This window comes from Lagopus leucura, unplaced genomic scaffold, assembly GCF_019238085.1.
Source record: "Lagopus leucura isolate 7727_CA_CO unplaced genomic scaffold, USGS_WTPT01 Super-Scaffold_100159, whole genome shotgun sequence".
Lineage (NCBI taxonomy): Eukaryota > Metazoa > Chordata > Aves > Galliformes > Phasianidae > Lagopus > Lagopus leucura.
This window is the reverse complement of record NW_024962335.1, coordinates 366,630-386,348: the sequence shown is the minus strand read 5'-3', so window position 1 is coordinate 386,348 and position 19,719 is coordinate 366,630. Positions and strand designations below refer to the sequence as shown.

The 19,719-nt window shown below is 41.5% G+C and overlaps 1 protein-coding gene across 1 annotated transcript in view; it reads right to left on the bottom strand.

The window, feature by feature from the left end:
- ZDHHC17 (zinc finger DHHC-type palmitoyltransferase 17) overlaps window positions 1-18,063 on the bottom strand; it is a 63,155-nt gene extending 45,092 nt beyond the window's left edge. The window contains exons 1-2 of the mRNA XM_042890139.1: window positions 17,975-18,063; window positions 2,760-2,863 (exon numbers count right to left, since the gene is read on the bottom strand). Of these exons, the coding sequence (XP_042746073.1) occupies window positions 2,760-2,863; window positions 17,975-18,037 (167 nt within the window). The 5' untranslated portion in view covers window positions 18,038-18,063. The remainder of the gene's footprint in view (window positions 1-2,759; window positions 2,864-17,974) is intronic.
- Window positions 18,064-19,719: the final 1,656 nt, after the last annotated feature.

The following is a 19,719-nucleotide window of genomic DNA, read 5'->3' as shown; positions in this document are numbered from 1 at the left end:
ATGCTATGAAAATCATAACATTCTTCTAGGGGAGGTTGAAAATGTTCTGAAAGGGGAAAAAAAAAAAAAATGTGCTGCCAACTTACATTGAATGATATGCATTCAATGGAAAACACTGAAATGAAAACAAAGAAAAAAAACCACAAAAAAGCCAACAAACCACCACCAGAACTTAGAAGAATGAAAATAAATCCTATTCTGTTTTGCTACCTTTTCCTTGAACTTACTGATTTAGTTAGAGAAGGTCTAGAAGACAGATAAGCATTCTTTTGTATTTTTACTTTTTAGCAAAGCTTTTTGTGGCATCTAACTTACATTAGCAATGAACTGAAAAGTAAACTAAACCACTTATTTTAATCAAAATGAACAATGAGTTTTGAGGACAAGCGCTAGAAGATAAGGTCATCTATTTTCATTCAAGTAAGAGAGGTTATATTTCTACTAAAGTTACTACACTGCTCATTTTAATATCAGTGCTGCACCTCTTCCCAATAGCTGCTCATCAAGTGAAACTTCACTTTCAATACTAATGCGGACACCGTATTTCTAAAGACTTTGTTGTTGCTGATAAGTTATCACGGAGTTAATGTAGTAGCAGCTTTATGTTATTCCAAGCCTTACAATACTTGGTAAGCTTATTTTCTGTCTTAAACTTCAGAGTTTCCCACATTTTATGTAACAGGGCTTTCAAACTGCTGTAAAAACTTAACCCAGTGAAAACAAAGTAGAGGTGAGGTTTCCCTCTAGTCCGATTGTTTCCATGGAGTACTACTAACATAACTCGATCATACACCCATGCTGACAGCCACCTATCCCTGAGCTACGATGGCAAACAGAGTCCTCTCTTGCAGGTAAGAGAACATAGAATAGTAGAATACACTGAATTGGAGGTGACCCATAAGGATCATCAAGTCCAACTCCTGGTACAACACAAGACCACCTGAAAAAAAAAATCAGACCACGACTGAATTCATTGTCCAGATGCTTCCTGAACTCTGGCAAGCTCAGCACCATGACCACTGCCCTGGGCAGCCTGTTCCAGTACCCGACTACCCTCTAGTGAGAACCTTTAAGTAACACCCAACCTAACCCTCCCCAGATGCAGCTCCATGCCACCCCCTCAGGTCCCATCACCACCACCAGAGTTCAGATAGATCAGTGCTGCCCCTCTGCTCCCCTTCTGAAAAGCTATAGGCTGCAATGAGTTCTTCCTTCAGTCTCCTCTACTCGGGGCTATACAAACCAAGGAACTTCAGCTGCTCTTGATACATCCTCCCCTCTAAACTCTTCATCTTTGCATCCCTCCTTTGGAGGTTCTCTGTCTCCCAAAACTGCACACAGTACTCAAGATGAGCACACACCAGTGCAGTGAAGAACAGAACAGTCACTTCTGTTGGTCTGCTGGTGATGCTGTGCTTGATGCATCCCAGGTCATGGCTGGCCTTCCTGGCTGCCTGGGCTCACTGCTGACTCATGTTCTACTTGGTGAGTGGCTCACCAGTGCTTCATCCCCCAGTCTGCATATGTAGACATCTCACCAATCTCATCACACCAGTACTGTGAAGGAGCATAACAATTAACAGGCCTATCAGTTGTATGTTAGAAGAGACCAGAAAAGAATTAAAACCCATTAGCTGTAAGCACAGATCAACCTAAATTTAATCGATAATAACAAATGTGTTTTAGGTTTTCAAGCATATAATGAGCTCAGAAAAACAGAAGAAAGTAACTTGCAAAATCATCACTTCTGCTGTCACAGTCCCATGTCTTTAAGAAGCACCTTGTTTCATGTTATTCCAATGGTTTCATTTCAAGGAATCCCCTGCTAAGAGGATTATAGGTTAGTATTACTATTTAAATCTTTAGAGTTACAATCGTAAGTTTCTATGTTTCAGTGTCTATATCAGGAAGTTAAAAAATTCCCATCCATTCAGAAAGTGAAGGAAAGCATCTACACCTAAATGTGGCATAAGTCAGGAAATGAGCTGCAAATGTACTAATTAAAAATAATTTTTAGGAAATAAATGGAAATGTATATAAAAATATACGTAAGAGGCAAATAGCTTGGCAATATACATAATCATGCAGGCATTCAAAATAATGTAAGACTTCTTTTTGTAAAACTATCATGTTTTCAGCTAACTGAAGAAGATAGATGGAAGTGATGTTGGTAGTTTCTGAACAGTAAATAATGGAAAGTTGAAAGGTAGCTCAATGACAATTCTTCAGAATGTCTTGCAAATGAGAACTATTACAGGACTTTACAGAAGACAAATCTGTATAATCTGCACTAAGAAAATAATTGTAAGTTAGATTTTCTCTCCATTTATTCTTACAGTCCTTTCTCTTAACAATAACTCAGTTTCATAGCAGTGTTGAAACTGCCAAATAAGAAACAGAATTCATCTGTACGTAACATATTTGAACCTACAAATGATGCCAAGAAATGAAGGAAATCCTCATGTCTGCTTATCAACATGTTGCCCACCTACCTTTTAATCGTCAGTTAGAGAAAATAAACTCCAGCACAAACATGAAAAAATTGCTTTCTTTTCCAACAATCCTCCCAGCAACCACCTGTATTTACAGTTAACGCCAATGCTTCACACAGCGCTTACAGATCTAAAACAATACAGTTCATTTACAAGATCTTGCATTACTATATACACAAATACAGTCAGCCTTGAACTGCCTTCACGTTAAAAAATACTATTCAACTAACACAGAAAGACAAATCTAAAGCTCAAAAATAAGCTTACTGTGTGGCTTTGACAATGTCCCAAGTGCTGTAATCATCAATGTGGCTTTTTCGTCCAAGAGATTCACTGTATCCATGGTTGTAATGGCTTTGAGGCTTTATTTCCTAAAAAAGAAATGTGTTGTTAGGACACCAAAATCAGCACAGCTAAAAGATCATTTAAAAAAAAAAAAAATGAAATATAAGTGAGTAGTACTCTATACATGCTGTAAATCTACCCAAATCTGGTAGATGACTACTCAAATTTCTTCATTTTGTAACTGACACAGAAGATACTTGACTGCAATTTGGTAAGCTAAATACTAACTAAACAGTTAATAATAGTGCCTAGAATCTGCTGATACTTCACTGATTCTTCAGCTCAAGTCCCAGCTTCAGAGGTCATTTATGTATACTTCATCAACAGGCCCCTTTTTGATGCAAAACATAAAGAATGGAATTTAATACTTTGCCAGGGCTCCTCAGCACAGAAATAGATGGCATCAGTATGAAGTTCTTTGTCACATAGCATTCCCTGTTTGCTTAATTATTTTGATGAATGGAAACACTTCAACCCTTAACGTTTCCCTTGGTGGAATCTACATTAAAATACTGCACTGACAAATCACTCAGGTAGCAACATTACATTTTTCTTTAAAAGCTGAACGCATGTAGAAATTCAGATAAATCAGCAAGTTGAAATAGAGTGGATTTTACATAGTTCACAGTTTTCTGTATCTTACAAGTAACACATAAATTGGTAGCGTTGGGTAACAACTGTTCAGTTCAGCACAGCTGCATAAAATAGGAGAACTGCAACAGTAAGGCATACAGATAGAGTAGTAAGCTCCCTGAAAGTTCAAAAAATGTATTTGAACTGATTTTAATAAAATGTTATTTCCTTCTTATACCTGTACTTCTATTCAGTTTCCCTTCACAAGTATTTACATGAGCAGAAATTGTTTATTTAATGTATTTACATGGAGACACTTTGAAATGCCTTTTGAAAGATTATTGAAGTTGGTAATTGACTTTTTCTTCATACGAGACAGATTTCTATTTACAAAGAAAGCTATCCTGAGCCAAGACAATCATGCTACAACACACCTAAACTTAACAGAAAGATTAGCAGTCTCAAATCTCCACAAACTTCTTGAAAACAAACATTCTCCAGCTAATCTAAGTGACTGAAGATATATTAGCCCTGGGGACCTGCTGCTATCAAGATGAGCAGCTCTGCTACGTCATACACTCTCTCATCTCTGCACTTACTTCTGGAAAATGAAGCATTAGCATCTCCTTACTGCACCCACTGACTGCATCAGGAGTATCATCTCAAGAACAAATGACCTCTATACGCAATTACCAAAACAGATTTATTCCTGTTCATAGGCTTTTTTTTTAATAAATCCTTTTTAGAAGGATTTTCTTTAGTTTTCCTCAGTACTCAAACAACCAGAGAACATCCATACACGACCGCAATGTTTTCTGTGGTGCTCAATCTTCTCATTGTTTTTCTAAGCCTGAAAATTAACTAGATTAACCACTTAAGCATTGCCAGCCCAGCAGGAAGGCTGCTCTGTTGCCATCTCTACAGGATAAAACCTAAAACTGTAACAGGGCATCTGCTGCCATCCAAACTGCAGGTCACAACCAACTCTCTTACTACCCAAAAGCCCTGCTCCATTTTGCATTTTAAGGCAGCAACCAAACCCACTCCACTCCAGCTACTAGATAAGCCAGCGTGCTTCTGAAATAAAGCTGCAAAAAGCACCAAACAGGTGATATTACAATGAAAGCAAAAAATAATGAATTTAGTATGCTATTATGATGTGCCATGCCATTTTCTCTTTCTCCACACATTAGAAAAAACAGGATTTGTACCAACTCTGTTCTCCTGTTACACTATAAAAATCACACCAGTATTTTTCAAACAATAACTCTCAGACCTTTAAAATCTAAAGGAAAAATCTAACAGGCAGAGGCCAGAACAAAGGAAATCTGCTGTCCTGGAATACCCTGATGAGGAGATATATTTCATAGAATTACAGAATTATAGGGACTGGAAGGGACCTCTAGAGAACGAGTTCTAATCCCCTGCAAAGCAGGCCCCCTACAGCAGGTGCACATTTCTTAGCCTTCCACAGATACTGAAAAGGGGAAAAAAAAATAAGTCTGCCATCTTGTTATCCAGCAGGTATTAAAAGCAAACTGAGAAACTTATGTTCAGACATTTGTGAGTTTACTAGGTGTTTCCTATTTCCTACTACTAGGAAATTCCCTATTTACTAGGAAATTTACTATTTCCTATTTACTAGGTGTTTCCTATTTCTCTTCAGCTGCATTTTCCTGAGCATTGTCAGCACACAAATCAGGCTTCCCATCCCCTGAGCCCACACCAGACAAGAGAGCTGCTCATTTAAAAGTGGTGATTATGTCAGCCCCAAGTGACCATGAAACCACAGCCTTATGATACTAATGCTTTCACAAAAAGGTTTATAAACATATAGCAAAAGCCTGAATATTAATTATTAATAATGTCATATCAAAAATAAAGTGAAAAATTATATCTATTAGCCCCTACTCCTACTTACCTACTAGGTCTACTAGGCATTTAAAATGTTAAGGACACTGTCGTTACCATTGGAAATTTAATTTTCAGTATCTCCTTCTGCACTGTTTTCAACAGGTGAGCCCAAAACCCATGAACATACACTGCCTCAGTCTACTGAACGCAGCTTCCCTTGGACTTCCACCTTTTGCTTTAGCACTCACTACCAGCCTCAGTCATTTCAGTGAACAGTTTGATTTCTCTATGTCTCTGCTTACTCATTAAAATCACAGAATCATAGAATAGCCCAGGTTGAAAAGGACCACAACAATCATATTTCAACCCCCTGCTACGTGCAGAGCTGCCAACCAGCAGACCAGGCTGCCCAGAGCCACATCCAGCCTGGCCTTGAATGCCTCCAGGGATGGGGATCCACAGCCTCCTTGGGCAACCTGTTCCAGTGCATCATTAGACTGACCACTAACTTCTCAGGAAACTATAAGCTTGTTGTATTTAATCACCTCAGATTTCCTGACTTGTGATATTCCAACCTCTGGCCAACAGAACTCAACCACGCTACCTCTGCTTTCGTAAGGACAATATATAAATGGATCAGGGAGGGCAAAAATAAAACCCAATTTCAAATAAAGATGTGCTATGTCCTGCTCATCCCTGGTAAGACTGATTACAGTGGTGGTGTACCAGAGATGAATTTCCCAACACCAGTCACTCAACGGCTACAATAGAAGAAATCATAAGTCCTGGTATTCAGACATCTATTTTTGGAGGTCAAAAGAAGATTAAAACGCACAAAAATACAGATTATTTCCTTTGACTTGTTGGAAGAGAAAGCTCTGATTAGAAATCCCCCTCTGATATAGTTACACACTTTTAAAGGAACGGGAAAAAGCATTAAAGCAAGTGAAAAATGATGCCCTGTTTACATTATGCACGTCATAGAACATTTTGTTTTGTCACTTTCACTGTCATTTCCCTTCACAAACAAAAACAGATAAAATCCTTGCAATCACTACAACTGTTCGTTTGTTTTGCAGTGAGAATGTTTTTTTAATAATTTCTAAGCATATGACAGACTGAGAGTAAAGTAATATGTAACAGTAATATAACAGTTATTTCAAGAAACATCATTAATTGTATTAATATCCACTTAAAAACCACTATCAGCTAACAGATGAAAACATGACTGAAATTTTGTTTTATATTTATTTTGCTATCTACTGTCAATAGGTTTCCCACCTCCCACTGTACACAGCCTGAATGCCAGGAAAGCTAAATGTGAGGTATTAGAGATGAGGCCTGACTTTACTGCCTGCAGATAAGCAGGCTGCAAATGCTACATCTCTACTGCACCCTGTTTTAAGCAGCCAATTCCAAGGGCTGGGCTTGAGGGACTGGAGCCAGAGGAGAAGGACAGCGCTTCTAGAAGAGAAAGATCAACGCTCCATCCAGCCTCCCTGGTGCTCTTGGCCATGCACTCCCTGAGCCCAACTCAGCCAGCCTGGGTCCATCACATCACTGCCACAATCAGCCAGTGCCATTATGAGAGGAAAACAGACTCGATTCTGCTGTTCCTTGTTTGATTCTTCTCCTAGGGCAGCATGCTGAATCCATTTTTGCTGTAGATACAAGATCCACAGCCACTGGTAGGGAAGAAACAAGGAAAGAGAAGGCACCAAGAGCACAATTGGCAGCTGCCACTCTGTATCTGACAAAGCAATCAGAGACCTTACACAAGCGCTGAAATACTGAAGGACACTGGGCTGACAGGATGAACAGAACGATGCTGCATCTAAGAACGAGTTGATCGGCTGGGAAGGATGCAAGAGAAACAGATTTCTGTTTTATAATTGAACTTGGTTCCCTCATTACTTCTAAGGGGCACTTATTTGAGATGAGTTTCCCACTTCAATGAGTGTCCTCTGACAGCACCCTAATGACTCGCATGCATCTGTGGTTAGCTTGTCATTACTCATTAGTCACAAACTGTGCAGACTGCATGCACAGATACATAAGCAATGAAGGGTGAGGAAAGAATAACGCAGAGAAAAAACAGGGTGCGAGAGAAAAGGGAATCTCCTCTGGAAAACAGGAGCAATAAGCTGGGGAAACAGAAAATAGAGCAAAATATGGAAAACATGGCTAGAAGGGAAGGAGGAGGTGAGGGAGGATGACTCCCAAATGCAAGCAATACCAGCATTCCCGCTCACTTTTCATCACCAAGGGCTCCAGCTATGCCAATTTCCCCTCAGTACTTGAATCTTAATCTCTTCCAATTAAAAAAGCCAAACGTGACATAAGTTCAAAGATAACTCCAAAAACAGTAATTGCAGGGGAAAAAAAAATTATGTGTGAAAAAATAAGATGACAAAGATGGAATTGTTCTGATTTGTCTCCTAATTCTCAATTATATTTAGCAGGAGGATACGAATAGGTCAGTGTGCCTGTTTGGACATAAGGAAGGGAGGAAAACACTGCTGCTTATAGCTGCTGCATATGGCTATAGTAGGCATCAGCAGATGGCTAGGGCTGCTTTTCCTTTAACATTATGCAATATTGCTGCAAGGAAGAGATATAATGATCGAAGTCAGCCAGTCAAATTCTGAATGGGAACCAAGTTAATTAACAGACGCTTGGAAAGAAAATACTAACAAGGTCCAAAATAAAAACATAGAAATGGAAGCATTACCAGCAATAAAATACTGTGTGCTATTTCCTGTGTTTTTAAATTGAAAAGAGAAAAAAAAAACCATAACATTTAGGCAGTCAGATATATTTTATATATACACGCCGTATGTGGCTGCAATTGAAAAAATCTTGATAAAATCATAGACAGCAGCCAGGCAGTCAGGGTAGCTAAATAATGAACCTACTCTTGTATGTGTTTACTATATTTAATACAGACTACTAGGAGTTAATACTAATGAATATATAATGTGGGTGAAGAAATTCAACTTCTATGTTCTCCACTCATTAGAATGCACTGGGAAAGCTTCTTCAAAGCAATGCTCCACCCACTGTTAAGTGCAGGAATCTGTGAAGACCAATGGATTGAAACTGACTGCATGTAACACATACAGACTCACAGTGGTGTCTTAACACTTGCCCCTTAGCCAGCCCCTCACACATTAACAGAAAAATACAAAATAGTCAAAGCAAATCAGTTAATAACAGTACTAAAAAAGATCATGTTGCTGATACAACATTTTTACTGCAAGTCTCTTTTCTAGACACAGGTGACACTTTCCTTTCCCTGCCCCTTCAGCTAATGCTGCCAGTCACAGAAACAGGGACTGAAGTCACGGTGCCTTGATTTCAGGCAGAATCACAACAGCACAGTCTCTTCTTCTCCAGAAACAGTGCTAGCAGTACAGGTGTACAGCTAACCTAACTGCTGACTGCCATCAAACGGGAGCCTCATCTTTCTTACATTCATGCACATGAAGACCCAAACAAGAATAGCCTGCAGGGCTGTACGGGTTCATCTGCTGCAGGACACAACTATGAGCTGTTTGATGGCTGAGCTGGGGTGATGTGTGCACACGCCTTCCATTCAGATATGTGCCAGAAAACCCTCATCCAAACCAGTCTGCATTGCCCACGAGAGGATGTTCAATGCCACTTTCATGCGAATCTTAACTAGCCAAGTAACACCTTAGAAAAAAGCCATCTTTTACTTGGACACGCACAGTATACCTTGGGATTCTCACTGCCCTTCAGAACAGCATTAAATTACACAAAATTCATGTGATTTGACAAAAGTTCTCCACTCAATGCCAATTCCGTCACCGTTTCCTGTTACTTTTCACATTTGACAGCATCTTGTTAAGTCTGTTTCATGGTTTCTTAGATTTGCCCTATTTGCATGGATCCTTGGCGTGCCCGCAGAAAGCGAGATAACTTACGGAAATCCCCAGAGAAGCTAATTACAGAATTAACACACAATGGAAAAACATCCTGAGGCTAAAACAACATTCTGATTGTATTTGGAAAGCAAGTTACAGTTGAAGATGGCGCTTTCTTTAAAAGGTGAGATAAACTGAGCAAAGCCTCATCTCAAACACAACGAAGTTGTGCAGCTGCAGAAGAGTGAAGCTGCTGCAGAGTTCCACCTACAACAGCCAGCCATCGTGCGAGTGAATAACCCCACACACTCCAATGCAAACCTCTGCTTTTACGTAACAAGGAGCCACAGCCGCTCAGCCAGAGCCTTTAATCCAACCACTGCACAGAGGTCAGAGATCTGGGGATTGAAGGCACAGCTGGCAACAGCTCAGTCTTGTTTGCATAAAGCAAGTGTCCATCACCAGCCAGCCGCTTCCTCCTCATTTACTTACAGGTGCTTCTGAATTGAAGATCATTACCTTTTTGTTCACATCAGCTTCACACAGAGGCTAATCAGAACGCCTCCCATTTGCACAGGTTGTGTCACCAGAAAGCATGAAGACAGACACGTTTACTAGCATTTGAAATAGTTAAAACAATTAAAAGCTTACAGTAATATCATTTAAAATATACTTAATCACACTATTACCCATTCAAATGCCTTTAAGTTCTCAAAAACAGTAAACACAGGCTTTACAGTTGGAAAGAATATTGTGGAGAAACAGAAAGAAACAGGGAATGCTAACCCGTATTCAAAGATTCAGGCTCACGAAGTAGGGATCTCCAGAAACAGATCCTTCCCCAGTGGTAGTCAGCCCTTCAGTAGGGTCTAGGATTTGCCTTCACCTGCGCTCTCACAGCTGACCCAGTCCTTGCCTCAGGTGACCAAGCAGTGCTTCAGGCCGTGACTCAACAGTTCCCATACAACAGGTTTATTGACAGTACAGAAATTCTTAGGTACCCCATACCAATAACCAGCTCCAATTGCAGGTACGTACAAATTATTACTTACTAAGAGAAGTGTGAGTTGAAGTGCTTTGCTACATTACTTACACGTCTAAGGGACTATTTGAATAGCACAAATATCCCACATTCTGTGGTATTTTCTAGTTGTACGCTTTTCTATTTCCTCAGTCCTTTTATAGGTGAGCGTATTACAAATAAATGAGTTTTCTGTCATTTTAAGTTATGAAAACAAAATGTCTTTGCCATTCAGCAGCAGAAGCTTCTCTAATGAAGTATTCAGCATGAAACTGTCCCATCACCAGTTAAACCCAGCAACAGAAGTGTGCTGGAGAGAAGGTTGTTCAATCAGAATTAAAAAATCCAGTTTATATGCTAGGAAAGTGAATAAACACAGGCAAAATATAACTGCTGAGTGCTAGGAAATGTTAAATTGACTACATGCTTTACTCTAAACATTTTTTCTTAGCAGTGAGAAATAGCAAAGCCTTTCAATAGCAATAACCACCAGAAGCAGTGGTGCCACAGGAGGTTGGGCCACAACCAGATGCGTACTTCATCTCAAACTTGACTCTTTGAAGCTCCTCTCTGGATCCCTGCTACACTTATGCATTTACAGGACTTCATATCAATAACCAAAGATTCTCATAAATACATGGCAATAAGATGTTGAAAAGAATAAGGATTTCCTAAGCTACCAATTTCTTTGTTTTGTGTATCAAGTCACGTAATTGCCTTAAAGACCGCAATAACTACAGATACTCACAGCTCAAAGTCCATTGACATTACCAGTTCTAACTTCTTTCCTCCTCCTAGCAAGGTAAGTCCATACAGCTGCTGCCTTACTTAGCAATTTCTACTAACACATGCCTCCATTCCCTTGGCTTTCTTTTCAAAAAGTTTTGCTTTGTATTCTCATCCACCACCAGAACATTTTAACAGAAATGAAATTATATTTTTCCAAGTAATTTCAACATATCCAGGTCTCAAGAGCATGAGAGTTTGCAGACCTCACAACATACATCAAACACACCCCAGAGACCCAGCATTAGTATTTAGCTACTGTGAGAGTAACTTAAAACCAACAAAAAATTTTCCTTTTTCCCCTGGATGTGACCCGAGCAGCCCTCTGAGCTGACCACAGCCTCTCACTGCTCTCCAGTCTTGGTGCCTCCCTCCTGAACAGAGACATCTGTTCAGACATCTTAGGAGCATAGGAAGGAATTACTAGATCTCAAGATTGTACGAGACAAATTGTAATCTAATGTTATATCACACAGCAGGCCTGGGGTATGGTTCAGACAGACTCCCCCTCTAACATGACAAGTTTTTTGAGCAGTCTCCTTTCTAACAAATTCTAGAGTCTTGCTCAACTACAGGGATGCTATAGAAGTTGAATTCTTATTTCATATCATCTTTAAAAAGCAGCACAGGACAGAGCAAACACTGACATCTAAACATGGCAGCATCAATAACAATGCTAGCTAGTTTTTAAGCAACCAACAAACCTTTTAAGCGTTTCCCTCCTTATTCCCTTAAACTAAACTTCTGAGAAGTTTACCCTAGTGTTACCCTCTCCCTAATTTTTATGCCCCACTGATTTCCTGAGCAGAAGGGTACACAGACACAGCGAGATACATGCTGTTGAAAGATAAGAATTACATGTAATCAGAGAGACTAAGAGTGTGTACAACATGCAAAGACAAATGGAGTCAACACAAAAATGTTGTATACATATTCAAAGCTAGATCAATGAGCTTTACTGCTCATTTTTTGAGTACTATACAGACTGTCCTTAACTGTGTGGGCCAAAAGAAGGCTGTTCAACAGCTCATACATATTTTTAAACCTTCCATGGAACACCAATGTGAAAACACTTAAATGGCACTAAGCATTTTACAGTTTGTATTTTGATCCCATTCTTCTTCATGTTTCTCTACAACCCTGGAACAAACAACTTACAGGCAAGTTTTGATGGTGAGCAAAAGAACTGATAACAAATCAGTCAGAAATCACCTGCACAAGCTTCCAACAAGACTGCTACAGTGGCCTATGCATACCGAGCAAGAACATGAAGATGCTTTACAGCTGCACCCGGCCCCATGCAAATGCCAGGAAAGTGCTCTGCTCTCAAACCCACTGCTGCTCCAGAGTCCACTACCACACTGTTCTAAGAACAGCACTATGAAAACTGTTAAAGGAGGAGGAAAAAACACTCAGATCTTAGCAAGACACTCCGGAGATTCAGTATGACTGCAGACCATAACTGCAATTCGGGATCTGATAATCATCCAAGTATTAACTACATACAGACAGATCTGTGTTTGGACAGATATAACTCAAGACCAAGTGATCTGAAATAAATTTAATTCATTCTAAAGGCAGGTTGAAGTATTTAACAGAATAATTAAATTTAGGGGCAATTTGCCCAGCTATACAGGAATAACTGTTACTGTAAAACTGTGTTTATTTTCTTCTTCACAGTAGCAGCAGTATCCTGGTTATAAAAAGAATTTTTTCCTTGAAGAAAACCTTTCAATGGCTGTGTTAGAAGGTCAGATTAGATTTTCAGTCCCCTCAGGCCTCACAGCCTATGAGCCAACTGTGATACATTAAATAAGACAAGATTACTTTCAATATTAAGCATGCTAACTTGCCTGAGACTTCATGGTTCCATTTTCTTTCCAAAAATAACACAATAAATAATAACTGGTCTGAATAAGATCACAAATAGATGTTGAGCTCCCAGAGAGTCCCTGACTAAATTAAGGAATAATTTCCACTCATTTACAGGACAAGCAAGAACAACGTGCACCCCAGCACAGCCTCAATGACATTAACCAAATCTCACTGCAAATAGACTCAGACTGTGAAAATCATCTATTTCCTAAGATGGGAAAAAGGAGAGCCAAAGTTAGCTGCAGTAGGTTTACCCACCTCCTTGCTTCTGACTTCCTACGTTGTTACGTACCACAGGGACAGAAACAAAAAAACAAAAACTAAACTAAACATAATATACTTCCAACTGGGATAATATCTATCAGAACACACAACTCTCACAATTTTCTTTCAACTTCGCAGGAAGATTTGCCTCTGACTTCAGTTTAAACAACAAATCTAAATTCACAGTCAACACTTTCCCAGTGCCAAAGGAATTTGGTAATACTTGACAGCTTCCACTTCTCTCACAGACATCCAGCACAAACAGAGCTGCAGAGCACCTGACATAGCAGTAACAAAGCAGAGCTTCCTCTCCATCAGCTGAAAACAGGTACAGCCCTGGACAGCTGAAATACCTTTGGCAGTTCAGGCAGTATCAGCTCGCACACTAAGAATATTTTGCAAACAAAGAGAAGGAATGGTAAAAACAAAAGCCAGTTCCTAAATATTCCCTCAGAGTTCCTTTATTTCAAGCCTACCATTACCTACTACAGAACCAATCAGGGTTCCAAGAACCATCAGAAGTTCCAAGGAATTTAAGGTCAGAAGGACTACTACAATTGTTCAGTACAAACAGCACAACCATTCCCATACTACAGCTACAGGCACAGCTGGAAGCTGAGCGGCTTGCTACTGTTACTGCCATATGTAAGGTGAACACTGAAAGGTGGAGGCAAACCAGCAGGGCCTGCTCCGACCATGTATGTGCTGTCCAGGGTGCTCTGCACATACATCCCATCTCTTAAAGAAGAGCTCTCACAGCCCAGGACAGCTGATGGCCTCTGCACCCCATCAGCACCACGCTGAAGGATGCATGGGTATGAAAGCAGTGACATGTCACTCAGAGAACCAGAGCCAGCCTATTGTGGTACAGCTCCTTTATAGCCACAGATCTGAAACACCAGTTATTCGTGTACCAAATTCAAAGACTGCATCTAGTCTCCAGAAAGACATGCAAACTTGATCTGAAAGCATCAAGAGATGGATAAGCCACCGTTTCCTTTCTTTCTTTGTCACTCACCCTCACTGTTTACTTCTTGTGCCTTTCAGTTTGATCCCATCTGTTTTCACTTTCCAGCCACTTGATCTTATTAAGTATACACTAAACACTGCATCTCACTAAGCGTGCTGCACAGGAGTCACTTCTCACTATTTCTAATAGCATGCACAGTTTTTCCAACACTTCCACCGTAACACAATATTAAAACCAAATCTTCAGTGCAGCACTTCATTGTATTATTACACACTTAGCCAAAAAACACCTTGTTCCTAATCAGTAAACCACCTTTAAAACTAACCACAGAACACACTGCACTGCTTGTTCATATCTACATCCACCTGGTTACAGCACCACCTGACAGCCCCGTGCCCACACCCCTCACCTTCAATGTGATTTAGAACACGGCTGCACAAAGATGGGCTTTGCTTGAACATGGGTTCTAGATGGGTCTGTGTCATTGTTTTGTCCCTCACTGCCTAAGTTGCATTAGTGATAATTTTGTAATTCCTCCCAAATTATTCATAAAAATGTCCTAAGTCTAGTAGATTTGCTCCCATAAGACTTTCAGGAACAGTTCCCTCTATTCAACCACTTCTGAGAAGCTACAGTTAGCCAGCCAACTCCATACATTTATTATTGCTATAGGATCGTGTAATGCTCATACAATGCAAAGTGGATATTAATTATCGTACTTTGTGAAAAAAAATGATGTTTAGATGCTTTACTGCATTATTAGTTTTATAACTATGTTAGCAGAAGAGTAGAATCTAGCAGGGTCTGTGATAATAGGACAAGAGGAACTGGGCAATTTTAGGTTGGATGTAAGGAAAAAGTCTTTTACAGTGAGGGTGGTAGGGCACTGGAACAGGTTGCCCAGAGAGGTGGCGGAAGCCCCATCCCTGGGGACACTCAAGGTCAGACTGGATGGGGCTCTGAGCAACCTGACCTAGCTGTAGGGATCCCTCTTCATTGCAAGGGAGTAGGATTAGACAGCCTTTAAAGGTCTCTTCCACCTAAAACAATTCCATGATTCTACACTGCAACACTGATCTGAACTTTGATTATTAAAAAAAAAAAAAAAAAAAAAAAAAAAAGAATGTCCCTTAAAACAAGTTTTCCTAATAAAAACCAGGCTGCCTTTCTAGTGAAGGAGGGAGACTCACAATGATAGTGTATAATCAACAAAAATGCAATGGTGTGGTTAGGCTGGTATCTTGAGATCACATAGCTAGAAACACCATCACGGTGGAAAGGGATAATCGAAAATAAATGAAAATGCTCACTGTGCCCTGGGCTCCCAAGAAAATTCCAAAGGGAGCGACCTCCAGGAAGGGATCCTTCCTCTGTGGCAGTCAGCCCTTAAATGGGGTCTAGGAGAGGGGCAGCCAGGCTCCACTCCTTCCAGTCACACAGCTGTATTGCCTTCACCTGCGCTCGGCAGCTGACTCAGTGCTCACCTCAGGTGATCAATCAGAGGTTCAGGCCATGATTCAACAGCTCCTATACACAGCCAACAAGATACCCTCCCCATTCCAACGCCCACATCACCTCCCCTAAAAGAACACCACATCCACGTAAAAACCGATCCCATCACCAAGTCCCACTTTCAGGGCGGTTTTTACCCCTTTTTAACAAAAAATTATTGGAGTCACTTTCTGCTGTTCCTTTCACAAATAAATACATCTTTCAGCACTTGAGTATATAAGTAATTTGTATTTCTAAGACCATCTTTCCTACATCATTCACAGACAGTGCTCAAAAACACCTCACAGGAAAATGCAAAACTATTTGCATAAAAACACTTTCCTCTTCAGAAAAGCCCCTTAAACTTAGAAAGTAGTACAAATTAAGCAAAACAAACAAATGAAAAAAAGAACAACAAAAAAGGGAAATTTAAAAGCACAAAAAGATATCTGAAAATGATGCATGACGCTGAGATTAACACTAGCATGAAATATGAGAATGTGGGAAAGGTTATGACAAGTCCTATAAAAAGCATCGTTTTCTGTGTATACAAACGTAAGAACAGATTATGTGCTCCAACGTCACCACTTACATAAGGATATGGTGCTATTTCCTTAAAAAGTGGAAGTCATTGAGTACAAAGGCATCTGAACTTCAGAAGAAAAAACACAGATGGCACTACATTGTTCACTGAACAGGTCTGCAAAACTACAGCCCTGTGATGATACAGAATCCTGAAGTTTCTAATAAAATAAAACAGAAACACACTTTAAACAGCCATCACCACCAACATTGAAAGCATCCTCCTCTTTGAGAGTTAATCTGCATAAAGGAATTTTAAGGCTAAGGGAACACCCACTGAAATCTATGTAAACACTCCCCTTCAGTGCTGTCAGATAGTCAGTCAGATATGCAGTCAGTATAGTCATATGCTCAGCATTTCCAGCCAGATCCATCTATAAAAACCTCTAGACTAGTGGTATTTATTGCATATTAACAAATCGGGGCTGGTGCTGTGGTATACAATATGTTAGATTAACTTCCTTCCTCATCTATCATAAACATATTCCTTCAGTGTATAAATATCACATTCTACCAGATCACCTCACACAGAATTTTCCATCAGTTTACATTAAGATACTTCTTCACTCTGCAGCCCTTACTCAAAGTTAATTTACTGAATACTAATTTTCAATCTTAAAAACAATGAGGCTTTCTAACACACTATGTGTTTGTTACTCCATTTTATAGCTTTCATCCTCCCCTCTAAGCTTTCAACAAGTTCAGAACATCTTCCAAATAAAGACATCGGTTTGGATGGTTACTGTCAACTTCTCTCACTTCTGAAAAACACGAAAAGAGAGTATTTCTCCTGCTACTCTACAGAAACACATAGCACCAGTCTTTGCACATCACTTAAAATAAATTTTAAGAAACCATCAAGCCACGTTAGGAGTGCATGAATCAATCTTCAAATAGACTGCTGCATTTCAAAGTCTTAAGTATGCACAGTTTGGAGAGGCAGAGAAGAGTGGGTAGAATATACAACCATATACAGATGCCTATGGAGCCCCTTCAGTCATCAAGGAAACTAGAAGTGCCTTTAAGATGTTGTTTACAAAAAAAAGAGTGCCATCTGTTTAGCAGAAAGTGGAGGCAAGCATATGCACTCCTCTTTTTTGTGGGCTGAAAAATTAGGCTGAGGATGGTAGGGACTATCGGGTAAGAAGCTCACATATAAGGCTTTAGAAACCGTTCAAAACACCCTTTGAAACAATCACAGCAGTCCTCAAGAAAGCACAGGTGACGCTGACAAAGGCGGGTGGCACAAAGGAGAAGAAAAACACGACACGAAACGACCTCTGCGCGTTACCTGTCAGCACTCCTCCCACCGCCCGGCCGACACACCGAGCACGGAACGCGGCCGGCTCCTATATAAACTCACGCACCAGCGGCTGGATGGGAGCAGAGCGGCGCGCAGGCAGAACCACGGAGCCAGAGGAAGCACCCGTTCCGCCCCCGGAGCGTTTCCCTCGGGCCGGCGGGGCCGGGCGGGCTGCGCGGGGCGGCGCCGCCGAGGAGAGGCGGCTCGGTCGCAGCGGGCCGGGGGCGGCCGGGCCTCGCCCCCCTCCTCGGCCCGGTTCCGCACAGGACCCGCCGCGCGCCTCGCTCTCCACCACACGCACAGGGACATCCGCGCCCTCCTCCACCCGGCCCGCCCCATCCCGCCCCGCCGCGCACACCCGGGCCGGGAACGGGGAGCGGGGAGCGGGGGGCGGCGGCGCACCTCGCGCACCTCGCGCACCTCTCGCGCCCCGCTCGGCCCGCCCGCCTCGCCTACCCGCGGCCCCGAGCGCCGCTCCCTCTGCGCCCCGAGCCCGCACCTCGCCGCCGCGTCCGGCGGGCCCGGCCTCACCTCGGGATGCAGGATGGGGACGCAGCCCGCTTCTTTCTCATACTCGTCCAGCGGCGCCGCCATCTTGGTGCGAGCCGCCTGCCCGCTGCATGCCGGGTACTGCGCGCGCGCGGCCCCTCGCGCCCCCGGCGGCGGCTGAGGGAAGGAGGCGGGGCCGCGCGAAGGCGGGATGCGCTGCGCTGCGCCGCGCTGCGGAGGCGTGCGGGGCCGGAGCGCGGCCTGAGCCCGCAGGCCTCGGCTGAGCCCTGTGGGCTTCTGCTCGGCGTCAGGCGTCGGGGCCAGCCTGTGGCGTTTTCTTTATGTGTTTAGTTTTGGGGTTTTTTTTTTTTCATATTTTGAAATAAATATTCTTCTGCTGTTTTAATGGCCATAGTGTGAGTGTGTGGTGCTCATGACAGCCATTCCCTGTGGTGCTTCTCACATCTCACTCCCACCAGGCCCCTGCTTTGCCACACAGCCTGCCCGGACGTGGCAGTGCTCGCTGCCTGCTCTGCCACTCTCTGTAGCAGCTTGGCCACATGTGCAAGTGACCACCGGGCACCAAAAGCTCCTCCAACGCAATCCTTAAAATCAGTCAGTGACCAAACAGGCTCAAAGCAGCCACTCCGTGGACCAAACCTGCCAGCAGGTTCAAAGCCTGCTTGGCAGTGAAGAACTCCAGTGTGCTGTCCCTTAGGCTGCCTGATTTAAGGCTTGTCCCAGTGGCTGCCAGCACACACCGACAGCCGGCTGCCCTTCATGCCTGAGGGGAGGCAAACGTCCTCATGCCGGTGCTTTTGAAAGGAATATTTACTGTAATTTAGGTTTGGGGAGAAATTTCAACTTAATTAAGTTCATTCTAGTTTGTAATGAAAGCAAAACGAGGACTCCTCTGTGGTTTATGTTAATTTGTTTCCAAACAAAGTAATGCTTGTCTGCTTCTCTTTGGAGGTTACGTTCATGGCTAGAAGTAGCCAAGAGAGCATAGGAAGAAATCAAGAGTGATTTCTAAGGTTACTGAAAACTCCTCACCTTTCTAAGAAAGTCTCCAAAGGATTCTTTCTGATTGCTGGTACTGAGATGAACTGATGGTTTCTTACATCCTGTCACATACATTATCCAGATGGACAAGCTGTCTGCTGCAGATTTGGAGGCCACGTTAGATCTTGCTAGGCAATAGGTTTTGTTTTATTTGCATTCTCTGTTCTTACTACCTGTGTAGTATGTGTACTGCCAATGCTGGAAGCTCTTTATTTAAAAATTATCTGCCTTTATACATTATGTTTTATAAAAAATGTTTTTCCAGTTACAGAATGTTAATGTTATTGCTGGTTTGCTGCTTTATGTTGTCATATCTATGGTGCTCTCACTTGCCTTCCTGAGAAAGGGACTTTATATAATACATTTTGTTATATCATAATACATTAAGCTTGTACGCCTAAAAACTCACAATGATATGTTCTTCATTACTCTCCTGTCTCATATAAAATCTGACAGAGAATCACTAATAAAATTTGACTACGGCGTTATTAAAATGTTAAGATGTAAATATCCTTTTGCTGTATAAATAAAGGTAAATTTGCAATTGTCAAGAAGAAGAATGACATGAGATTTAGAAACCAGAACTATGAAACGAGCATGAAAGCATAGTCTTTAAAGCTTGAGGTACTGAAGTGCTGAAATAGCAGAACACAACGCACAATATACAGAAGAGGATTTTTTTTAACTGTGTATATTATTAAATGTATGAGAGTTAGATATGATTT